Source organism: Thermobia domestica, chromosome 9 (assembly GCF_964235325.1).
Source record: "Thermobia domestica chromosome 9, izTheDome1.hap1.1, whole genome shotgun sequence".
Lineage (NCBI taxonomy): Eukaryota > Metazoa > Arthropoda > Insecta > Zygentoma > Lepismatidae > Thermobia > Thermobia domestica.
The window spans coordinates 222,073,849-222,086,791 of record NC_137462.1 but is presented as its reverse complement, the minus strand read 5'-3'; the positions used below and the strand labels follow the sequence as shown (position 1 = coordinate 222,086,791).

Genomic DNA, 12,943 nt, shown 5'->3' with positions numbered 1-12,943 from the left:
TCCACCTCACCCAATCCTGACGCGCAACACCCTTAAGCCTTAGCCATTCTTGTTTTATAGAAGGATTCACAATCCTTGCCTCTCCTCTATTTGATTTTCCCAAAGCACAGAAGAAATGACAGTAGACTAGAAGAAATGATAGTAGCAAAGAAGAAATGACAGTGTTCACGATGACCTTTTCGCACAGCTTAAAGACGCCGTTTTTAAAAAATGTAATATTATTGTAATCGAATTTCCAGAAACGCTTCTACTTGCAAAGTAATGCAAATTTACGGGAGATTGCTGCAGTCCAATATTAGTATGAAGTAGAAGACAAACGAGTAATTCTTTACGTGAGACGGCTATTAATTAACTGTGAATTGCATTAATCGATCTCTGAACTTAAATGCCTTAGTATTATATATGCAGTTAAAAAGTGGGAAGTGTATTTTAGAAAAGTTTACTGCAAAAAATAAAGACATGGAACAATTGTTTATTGCGTTGGTCTCTGCAGTTACAGAAATTCCATTTTGACGTCGAATTCATTCCACGTAGGCTGAATGATAATCCAGATGCACTTCGCGTGTCTTCCCATCCACTGAACAGAAAATATTTTGGTTACACGCACTCAAGTGTTAAGATCTGACCACTTTCACCTATTTAAAAAAAAACTGTTCTGTCGTTTTTTCGCCTACTACCTTTGAACATCGACATGTCACTTAAGACATGTAAAATTGTCCCCATCAGCATCGATAATTTTCTGCCAACGTTCTGAAGGCCATTAATTCTATTGGGAAGAAGATATTAAGTGCATTTTGTGTCTCTAATAGGAATTTGAACTGGCATCCTCTAAGGTGAGTGTCCAAGGAATGGAACAGATAATAGGATGATGAAATGTCCGGTGAGTGCAGTGCTGTTTTGGAACCGGTTGATGGAATGACGGCGCCATATGTCAACACTCTGTCCAAAACTGGCTCCTTTCTTACACGAGATACTAAAGGAACACAGGTGTCTGCTCGCATTGCCTTCTGATCCGGAGACAAATTATGTTGGACCCATCTACCCAACATATAATACTGCCGAATGGTTTCTCAACTTACATGTCTGGCTTCAAAATCTTCATTTTTTACATGTGTTGGTCTTCTGGCAGGTAGTGTGTGCTCGTTTCGTCATTATCCGCGTATTCATGACACCGCATTGCTGCAATGGCGTTTGACCCTAGTTTGTCCGAATTCAGTTCGCAGGCCTATAGTATATGCTATAGCCACTGGAGGCGTAGTAAACACTGAGGCGAAGTGTCTTGCACAAGCATTTCATTAATGACTTAATTACAAAACAATAACAGTAATCACAAAATAGTAATAATAATCATCACCATCACCAAATATCACGTAACACGGTTACATGAAGGAAGCAGTTAGAGAAAACCTTTATAACGGTGACTCTTTCCACCGTTAAAACATTAAGAGGAGTTTATTTTAAAAACTCAAATAGGTTCCTGGTACCTTCAAATTCCAAAAATGAGGCTTTGTATCATAATTGATGGAGAACAGGAATATAAAAAGAAGGAATAGTAGAGGCCGAAACAAAACCTTAATCCTTAATGCATTCTTCAAAATTTGTTAATACATATTTTTTCCGATTTTTTGGATGAGAAATGGAACGGGGAGAATTTTTTTAAAAATGTGAATTTGGCGCCAATTTCACTTTCCGGCACTCAGCATCATGGAACTAAAATTACCATAACTTTAGTGGGTAGAGGTTATTGGGCCCATACAGGGGTTAGATGAAAGCTTAATGTTTGCTATTCAGAAGATTCTAAGAAACCTTGCAAAAAGTTACACCGTTAAACATTAATGAGCATACAAAGAAAATTTTAGAGTATTTTCCAAATTGTACTATTGCTTAAAAGTTACAAGTATGAAACTTTTGAAACTTTTTGTACATTCATCTTAACACGTACATGGTGTGGTTGAAAGTTAAAGAGGGTGTTCTTAGTATTTTTGTAATTTTTTGTATTTTACATGTACGGGAATATACAGCTTTAAGTTTTGTTACAAGTTGTGCCATTGCTCGTAAGTTACAACTATAAAACCTAAAACCTACTACCTAGGAAAAGTACTATGAAACTTTTGAAACTTTTTATAGAATCATCTTAGCATATACATGATATGGATAAAATATAAAAAAGGTTCTTTTGGTACTTTTGTAATTATTCTTTTTGTACGTCAGAGTATAATTCATGAATCGCTTGGGCCTTCTATATTCTACTGGCCAGAAAATGAAGTCTTTTGTTTAGCACCTTTTGAAAATATCATCCGGGAAGTTCCTGTTTCATCTCTTACAAGCCAATCAGCTGTGACTTACGCAATGGAAAGGAAAATTACAAAAGACATCACATCATCAGTGAAAAAATGAGCTGTGAAATATAAGACATAACATTTTGTATATAAATATGTGTGATTCTGAGATGTATTACCGTTTGTTGATAGGTTTTGTAATAATTACTCAACCCCTTACATAGCTAGCCTATATTTTGTATTCAACAAACCACAAAATTATTACAAAAGAAAGGCCTCCCTTTTTGTTATTTAAACATACCAAGTTAATGCAAACTAATCCTATAAAAATTTACAAAAGTTTGATAGTTGTAAGCAATGGTACAATTGGGATAAAAGTAAAGCATAATTAAAGTACAAAAATCATAATAATAATAATAATAATAATAATAATAATAATAATAATAATAATAATAATAATAATAATATTGTCGTAATACCAAAACTACATATTACACCAGTTTTAGTTTTTAGCAAACCTAATATTTATTAAGATGATTATTTCAAAAAGATTTAAAGTGTGACAGTTGTCACTTCAGAGTAGAAAAGGCCAAAATTTTCCGGAATTCGGATTCCAGAAAATTTATTTTGACAGAATCGGAAATTTCACATTTCGGATTTCGGAAAAGTTCCGGATTTTTCCTGAAATAGGAATTTTACCGAATTCCGAAAATTTTACTTTCCGGAACCCGGAAAGTTAACATTCCAAAATTGGCCATCCCCACTTCAGAGGAAAGGCATAATCTGTTAACAAACTAAAACTGTATATTTCTGTACATTTAAAGTACAAATAATAATAATAATAATAATAATAATAATAATAATAATAATAATAATAATAATAATAATAATAATAATAATAATAATAATAATAATAATAATTGCAAAAATATCAAAAGCACCCTTTTAATTTTTTAACCATATCATGTATGTTCTAAAATGATTCTATAAAAAGAACCTTCAAAAGTTTCATAGTTGTAACTTATGAGGAATGACACAATTTTTAACAAAACCTAAAACTGTATATTTCCATACAATACAAAATAAAAAAATACAAAATGTCAAAAGTATTCTTTTTATTTTTTAACCATATCATGTATAAGATAAGACGATTCTACAAAAAAGTTTCAAAAGTTTCGTAGTTGTAACTTACGTGCAATGACACAATTTTTAACGAAACCGAAAACTCTATATTTCCGTACAAGTAAAATTAAAAAAATACAAAAATGCCAAAAGCACTCTTTTAGTTTTTAACCATATCATGTACGTGCTAAGATGATTCTATAAAAAAAAATGTTTGAAAAGTTTCATAGTTGTAACTTTTGAGCAATGGCATCATTTGTAAGATACTCTAAAATTTGCTTTGTATGCTCATTAATGTTTGCAAGGTTTCTTAGAATCTACTGAAAAAAGCAAACAATAAGCTTTTATTTGACTCCTGTATGAGCCCAATAACTTGAAAAATAAGAAAGTTATGGAAATTTTAGTTCCATGATGCTGAGTGCCGGAAAGTCAAATTGGCACCAAATTTACATTTTTCAAAATTTTCTCCCCGACTCATTTCTCATCCAAAAAGTCGGAAAAAATAATTTAGCATATTTTCATTGATACTTATGTATGAAAAATTTTTGAAGAGAAACTGAGACATTGAAGCACGGTCATGTTTTAAAATTAGGTGATTTGACATGGAATGACGCATCAACAAGGCTATTGGAGCATCAGAATGCAAATAAATACGAACAGATTTCGGAATTATAACAGTGGTAAAGTGTGATATTTAGGTGCGGAATCTGATGTGCGCAAATTTATCATATCACAAAGCAAACATTAAAGTGAGGAGATGTTAAGTGTGTATGGCAAATGTTTGTCCAGGGAGCAGGTAGTGAATGGGCTATTTTGTGGGTAGTGGTTTCAAATAGAAACCAGAAATAGCTTACTTAGTCATATGATGAGTAATAGTTAGAGATGATAAGTCTTGGATCATCAAAATAAGACGAAAAAATCGCAAGATTAATTCTGTTTCCTGTGCATGTGCAAGCAATAAATAAATAAATAAATAAATAAAACGAAAATCAAGCCCCATGCACTCTGTAAAAAAATAAAAAATGAAAAATAACTGCAGAATTATGAAAAAAATGTACGAATAGATGCTATCAGTGAAGACGAATAGTATATATGAATTATATGTAAACGTACTACCGGAAGTACTTCCAATAGATCCTTACTTATTCAGATAAAAACTAGGAACGCAATCAAAATACAAACTATACTCAACAACGCCTGTGGGACCAAACAAAAAGATACACTAATACCTCTAATATTCTACATTAAAATAGCAACATTATTACACATACTCATTTTTCCTGGCTTAAATAGTAGATTACAGATAACGTGTAACTGAACAATAAAATCGAAAGAAAATTCTTAGAGGACACAAAACAAAATATTTTGATTACACTGGCTTACAGTGGTTTTGGTGCCGGGTGTTTCTTAGCTGATTTGAAGTAGAATTGGGACGCTGAATCCAAATATGGCGTTAGTTTTCCCCTAACAGCTTTAGTTTTTGAGATATAGGAATTGCAAGACTGACCTGCTACAACGTTGAAAATTGCATAGGTGCTGTTTTACTGTAAGTGAAAAGAAAACTATGACATTTAAATCTGTTATTTGGAACACTTTGAAAATAATGAAAACCATATAAACACAAACATCAAGTACATAATAACTCTGTAACTACATTTTATAATAGTTTTTATGAATAAAAAATCAAATAATTTGTTCAAAACGATCTATTCAACACTTCGGAAGCTTCGTTTTCGTGACATCCTTGAATGTTTCTTTGCACAGTCTCTTTTTAGGTTCCAGCAGTAATCTGCCATCATATGGGCATCCCATCTTCCTTGGTAGCGGTCCTCCATTGTTTTAATATCTTGGTGAAATCACCTTGTTCTTCACTCAGACTGCCTACGTTGTCTGGGAAACGGTCCAAATGGCTGTGCAGGTAATGAATTTTGATACTCATATTACATCCAAGTTTTTGGAATGCATTAAGCATCTGGTTCACTAGCTCAACATAGTTATCAGCTTTATTATTGCCAAGGAAATTCTTGATAACTTGTACAAATGAGGTCCAAGCTCTACGTTCAGTCTCATTCATGGACTCCACGAAAGCCGGATCTTTCATGAGTTGTCTTATTTGGGGACCATCAAATATTCCAGCTTTTAATTTTTCTGTGCTGATCTGAGGTAGCTTGTTTCCCATGTAAGCAAAGCACGGCCCGTCCTTATTTAGCGCCTTTACAAACTGCTTCATCAAACCGAGCTTGAGATGTAGAGGTGGCAAAATGATTTTGTCACACTCAACAATAGGCATGTTAATAATATTTTTCTTACCAACAACCATGTCGTCTCTCTGCGGCCACTCTTTTTTTGACCAATGGTTTGCTTTGTCTCTGCTATCCCACAGACATAGAAAACAAGGATATTTTGTGTAGCCACTTTGCTGTCCAAGAAGAAAGTTCACCATCTTTAAATCCACACAAATCACCCACTGATGGTCCTGATATTTAATTTTTTCCATAACCAAAGCAATTGCTTCATATTCTTCTTTCAGTCGTGTTGAATGAGCGATTGGAATTGAGCCATATTTATTGCCATTGTGTAGAAGGACGCATTTTAAACTTCGCTTGGAGCTATCAATAAACAGGCGCCAATCATCTGGATTGTATTCTGGAAGACCCATGTGTTCTAGGAGACCTCTAACATCGTGACAGAATACGAGATTTGTGTCTTCAGTGAAAAATGGTAAAAACTCCTTTTCCCTTGTTCGGTAGAATGTGATTTTAGTTCCTTGTTCTAGTACATTTTTCTCCTTCAATCTGGAAGCAAGTAATTCAGACGATTCTTTTGAAAGATTAAGGTCCCTAACTAGATCATTTAGCTCATCTTGATTAAACTGTTGAGGAATTGTTGACATTCCCTCATAATCACTGTCACTTCCATCATCCATGTCACAAGAATGTTCACTACGTTCGTTTTCAGTCTCACAAAGCTCTGGCAAGTGGTGAAACTTTGGGATTGGTATTTCATCGGAATGAACAACTGGACGTCTTGCTGAAGGCAGATCAGGATATGTCCACTTGTTCCGGTTATTTCTATTCATACCCGTAACATTTACCAGGCAGAAATAACAGTCATCAACATGGTTTGTGGGTTCCCTCCAAACCATTGGAACACCAAACTTAAGACTTTTTCTTTTTCCAGTTGTCCACTGTCGCAAGTGTTCAGTACACATTTTACACACAATATGTGGAGCCCACGTTTTATCTTGGTCCCCTAGGCGTACACCAAAATATGCATGATATGCTTTTTTTACAAAGTCACTGATATGTTTTCTATTGTCTTTAAATGTGTACTCACCACATATGTAGCAAAACACATCAGGATGGTTAACACAACTTCTTCGACTTGAACTCATTTTATGTTCAGGCCACTAACACGGATGTTAAATATAAAGCCTTAGTATACGCGATACAAGGTATGATTTCAGAACAAAACTCACATGTTCCAACATGTCACTCCACCTGCAAGACAACAACTACGATCCACTAGCCAAGTAGAATACCAATGCAATCTAGTGGACGTTCCTGGAACTACTATATGACTAGTTTCCGTTTAGTACCGACAGATAGCAGCACTAATGAGAAAAGAGCGCCGTTCTTCCAAATAGAAATCTCTATAGAGCACAGTAGGATTTATTTGAGTTGCAGAGTTTATAAGATCATATTCAAACTTGTTATTACGAGAATATTTGTATTTCTTTTGCTTATTTTGTATACTATTGCAAGAAGCATGCAGAAATAGTGGTTACATCATTTATAATTTACATATTTATTTTGGATTGTAATATTTCTTCCACATACATTGTAACGTAAATAACACTACTGGTACAGTAGCCTGTATCTACCAAAGTAGAGCTGATAGAAAAAAACTGCTTACATTATTGGATTCAGCGCCCCACACATAGTTAAAATCAGCTCTAAAATTTTAGGCACCAAGAAAAAATTTTTTTCTGTAGGCCTGTGTTATCATAACGCGCTAACTCAGCTTAATCAACCTACCAAATAAAAAAATGCGAAAGAAAAAGTGAAAACATTCTACTTTGGTTGCAGCATAAGTATACAGACGTTCAATGATAAAGACTCCAACAGGAAAAAAAAACAATAAAAGAAAACTCAGCAAACTTTCAGGAGTATGACCTACTGATCAAGTTCTAACAGAACGCTGAAACAAAACATCTAAAGGATATATAATCTCTAACTAAAAATCTCTAAATCACAAAAATATTACGGTTTAAACGTAGGTCTTCCTCCAACATCTAACCAAAGAATAGACACAGATGATTCTAAATAGTTCAAAAGAAAGAATAACACTTTCCATTACAGTATAGAAGGATGAAAGGACGATTTGTGTTTCCACAAATCGTAGCGTGGCCATCGGGGTGAGATACAACGAACTGGAACACGTAGGCGCTCACCACACGCCCATGTTACTGTAATGAAGAGCGTTATTGGAGATCACCACCAATGTCAATCCCTAATATAATCTCTTCTGAAATTCCCTTTAGTGTTACTTTCTTTGTTATTTTTTGCAAACACACAAGTGCCTTAATTTCCATGCGTTTCTGGTGGAGTCTCTCGGATCTTAAAGATGAGGGCCATCATTAGTTTGATGTTGCTCATGATCGGGATGTTCATCATGTTCCTTGATTTGAGGTGTCTCCTCGTCATCTGAATATATTTCTTGTTGCCCAAAATTCTGTTGTTTATTTACTTTCTTTTCAGATTCTTGTCCTTCCTTTTCTTCTACTTCTGCTTGTTTCCTTTTATCCTATCCTTTCCTTCTTCTTCCTTTTCTCCTGGAAAGGACTTCTTCAATCTGTACACAGTAATGGAATCTTCCACATGCTTACAACGTGGGGAATAATAATCCACCACATAGCTATTCTCATCAGTGACTTGGTACATTTGACTGAAAAACTTCTATTTTCCTGATTTTGAATTTACATCCAAAATTTGTCTCTCAACTGAAAATTGTGGGTGCGGCGTTTTCGCGTTGAACACTTTCTTCTGAGATTCAAGTTTCATACAAAGATTCATATACGCTTCACGACGTGTCTCTTCAATTTTCTTCAGTCGATCTATATTAAATTGAAGCTGAACAGGTACAGACATGGTATTGATGGATTAAAGCTCATTAAAAGATAAGCGGGAGAAAACTTCATCTCAGAATAGACTGCAGTATGATAAGAAAATGTAATTGATTGCACATAATCGGACCGCTTTTCTTGTTTATCATGCACATACGCTTTGAGAAGCATAGAAATTGTTTGTAGCCTTCTCAGTAACACCAATTATAAAATGGCATCTGCAAATTTCGAAGTGACCCCTAGTTGTAGAGTCAGTTCCTCAGACAGTGCAGACTTGAAACATGAAGCTCTGTCCAACTTGAGTAATTTAAGTGTGCCATACCTTAGAAAAGCATGTTTCACTAAAACATCCGCCACTGATCTTGCATCAATTTTCTCCAATGTGGTGATCACCAAAAATCTAGTTGTATCATCAATTATTATAAATAAATAAATAAACATAACTGTGTTTATTCTTGTCTAATTAAGTCAGGCTGTACCTTAAAAGTCACAGGTGGATCGAAGTAAATGATACAGACTGTTCTCACACATTTGTGATGTATGGGACTTTTTAAATTTTACGGACGCACAAGTTGACAGATTATATATGATCACCTTTGAGAGTACAGATCACAGATGACGAGAAGAACCCTAGCAGAAGTAGTGTGACCTAGGTATGGGCTCGCCCACTTTTCGCACGGGGGTTTCAAATAACACCACGGAATAGCACACATATAACTTTACCCGGAGTAGCAGACCACATCTAAGTATAGACCACACCTCAAAAACCCAAAATGGACTTGACCGTGTCGTTGACCTTTCCCCGCTACCCCTGTTTTAGGGTTCTTCTCGTCATCTGTGAGCTGTACATATCCCTTTAAATCATGAAAATACGATAGGAAGTTCGTAAAATAAGTTCCGTTTCGATTTTTCTCCCTGGCAGCGCTACGATTGCAGTTCCGCTCATGCGCACTAAACGGTATTCAACGAACTGTATTATACGAAACACACCTGGGATAAACAAGTGACGCCAGTGTTGCCACACTTGGTACAATTGTACGAAAATCAGCCCCTTTTGTCATTCATCGGCCCGTTGGTACCACTGTTATTTTCAGCACCTTTCGTGAAAAAGTTGGTACAATTCTATCCAATTCACCGCCATTTAACAAATATTTGTCACATTTTCAAAAGTGTCAGTAAAACTTTTCCAGACTACTTAGAAATAATACATACCATTGTGCCTTAAAATTATTATTAATGTGTTGTAATGTCTTTCAGACAAGATTCTAGAATCCTGGACTGGTTTTACGTTTTCTACAAATGTCAGTTTACTATCTTACATTCTTCTTACAGTCTATTATCCTCTTTCAGTCGTGAAATAATCCAGAATAAGGTGCAATAATTTATATGTTAATATTTTATTATAACCTACTGTTTATACGAAGTCGGAGATGATTGATTTGTTCCTTGTCTTATAAATTTTTTTCATATATGGCCATAACACCGTTTTGGTTTATTAGTCACTTTGAAATAGAGGCGCGTTTAGTTTCCTTTACAATACATACCGAAGATGATAATTGTTGAAGAAGATGATAATGATAACTTCCTACGTGCGAGAAAAGTTTCATCTAATTCCACGGTTGTTCGGGGTCCTCCTATTTGGATGTTTTAAAAAGTAATTTTTAAAAAGAACACTTTCTTGATTTGGACTCTTGGAAGAGGACTGGGGGTGGGAGAGTATTCTAGACCTTTACTTCTTTTAGTGTCGTGTTACAGAGAAATGTATTACACTGGTATGAGATAATGAATTCAGCCCTTTTTGTTTCAATTTGGTACTATTTTTCAGCCCGCTACAGATCTAGAGTAGTAGCAACACGGAGTGACGTACTACAATGAAATGTAATTAACTGGAGTTATAAATATAGTTCCGTAATTGACGTAATTGCTTACCTGTAATTGGTTAAAGAGAGGAACAATTTTTTTCACATTGTTTCGTATAATTAACTTCACCCATTTGTTAGAAGAGACGAAAAATATATTAATTCACGGAGCAAAATATACTGTTACAAATTATTGACAAAATATATGCCATATTCTGTGATTTTTACCTTCTGTTATCGAGAAAAAACAATCGTCACAGTGTTGCTAACATGCAAACCGATAAGTACCTATAACAACAAATGTTAAACATTTGAGAGAAGTAGATAGTAAATGTAGTAGAGAATGAACATTTATATATGTTTCCGTACAAATTTAATATATTTTGAATGGCCCTTAACAACCATAATAAAGAAAAACCGTTTTAAAAAAGTGTAATGGCTGTGCTTAAGAAACGCAGAGATTGCAACAATCATTTTAAGTCCTGCCCCCAACAGACACCTTACAATTTGAAAACGTGGCGGCTACATGTAGTGCTTCTGCTCAGTGTCTAGTTATGAAACATCCAAAAGGAAAACCATTGAAGAGCGGGGGAAAAGGAATTGTTTTAAACGTGTTCAATAACCTGCTGGAAAACAATCCTACTGTATTAGTGAATGACATAGTGAAATTAACGACAGAATATACTAGTATCTCTGAGTTGAGTGTTGTGAACGTACGTATAAAGAGTTTAAAGAAACGGGTTTGTTGAAAACACCGGGTAAAAAGAGAAACAAACAGAAAACAGAATTAGTGAAGGCGGATGACTTTGTGAAATGTATTATCCGGAGCAAAGTGCATGATTTCTTACTAAGAAATGAACCACCTATACTAATCAAAGTTTTGAGTTCTGTAAATAGTGACCCTATGTTCCCTACTTTCAAACGAACTACGTTCTACACACTGTTGTTGGATATTGGTTTTCATTTTATTTTAGATAGGGAAGACATTGCATTATGGCGGCGACAATATTCGAGAAATATTCGTAAATACAGAGCGGAAAATGGAACCATATATTACTTAGACGAAACCTGGGTGAACGAAGGTCACACTACATCCAGTGTATAGGTAGACACAACTGTATGTTCTAAAAAACAGGCGTTTTTGTCTGGAAAATCAACCGGCCTAAAAAATCCTACGGCCAAGGGAAAAAGGCTAATAGTTGTTCATATAGGTAGTGATAGTGGATTTGTAGATGGTGGTGCTCATACCTTTGAATCTAAGCGCGGTGTTGATTACCATTATGACATGAATGGTGAAGTTTTTCGTGCATGGTTTGAAACAATATTGCCTAAACTTGATTCCAGGTGTGTTATTGTAGTGCATAATGCTTCATACCAAAGCGTAAGGCTCGAACGACGTCCAAACTCTTCATGGCGAAAACAAGAAATAATTGAGTGGTTAACAGCAAAGAAAGTGCCTTTCTCAGAGTCCGATGTTAAAGTGGAACTACTGTATGAGGCGCAAAGCATTGCTCTCAACAACGAAAACCTATATGCAATAGACAACATCACAAAACAGACTTGGAGAATAATTGAGAGACTGCCCCCTACCACAGCAATTTGAACCCGGTGACGTTCGGTTGTTGCTTGAAACTACCTTGACTAAAGTGACACCAAGAATGTGGAAAAACAATACTCGTCATGTGTTGAAGGAAAAAGAGAAAATGTGGAATCTGGTCGGACTTTCTGAAACCTTGGTGGATCGCTTTGTAATTAACATAAACAACGAATCTGATGAAGACCTGCAAGTAAGTTACTGCGTTGAGCCATTCAGAAGAAATCTCAGATTAACGTGAGTAGTTCATAATTATTTCATCTTTTATTTCAGTAAGAGGATTATAACATTTACTTACCGTTATTACTTAATTCCATTCAATAGCGTAGCCAGGGGGTGGTTCCGGGGCCCCCCGAAATTGGGAAAAGTTGGTAAAATTAAGTCTAAAATCGCGTTTTTCGCCCAAAAAATTTCCGTGGGAGGAACCTCAGATACCTCCCCCGAAATTACCATCTAGCTATCGGACCCCCCGGAATCAAGTTCTGGCTACGCCATTGATTCCATTATTTATTGATATGGTTACTTTATAACCGATATATACTTTACGTTTAAGATTGAGGAACGTACGGAAAAAGGGCTAACCGAAGCAGAAATCTCGCCGTGAAGCACGTGCTTGACGCGGAATGATACAAACTGTTTTGTTTGTTTCAGGTGTGGTTCTTACACTGAATTCATATTAGTTACTATGATCCCAACAGAACAAAATGACGCCATTTTGAGATCGCTCTGTGTTGTGTGCCATCTGTACTGATTGTTTATAATCACTGCATTGATCAAAAATCCCGCCTCTTATGAAATTAGATCTGTGATTCGTTTTCTGAATGCGAAGAACGTAAAACCAAGTGACATTCATCGACACATCTACGAGGTTTATGGAGAAACTACAATGAGTGATTTAATGGCGAGAAGATGAGTCCGACAATTTCAGGAAGGGCGCGATCAAGTGCATGACGAACAACCATGT

At 35.4% G+C, this 12,943-nt stretch overlaps 1 protein-coding gene across 1 annotated transcript in view; it reads left to right on the top strand.

The window, feature by feature from the left end:
- Positions 1–11,988, top strand: part of LOC145661158 (uncharacterized) — a 54,801-nt gene extending 42,813 nt beyond the window's left edge. The window contains exon 2 of the mRNA XM_081726608.1: positions 11,521–11,988. Coding sequence (XP_081582734.1) covers positions 11,521–11,988 — 468 coding nt within the window. The remainder of the gene's footprint in view (positions 1–11,520) is intronic.
- Positions 11,989–12,943: the final 955 nt, after the last annotated feature.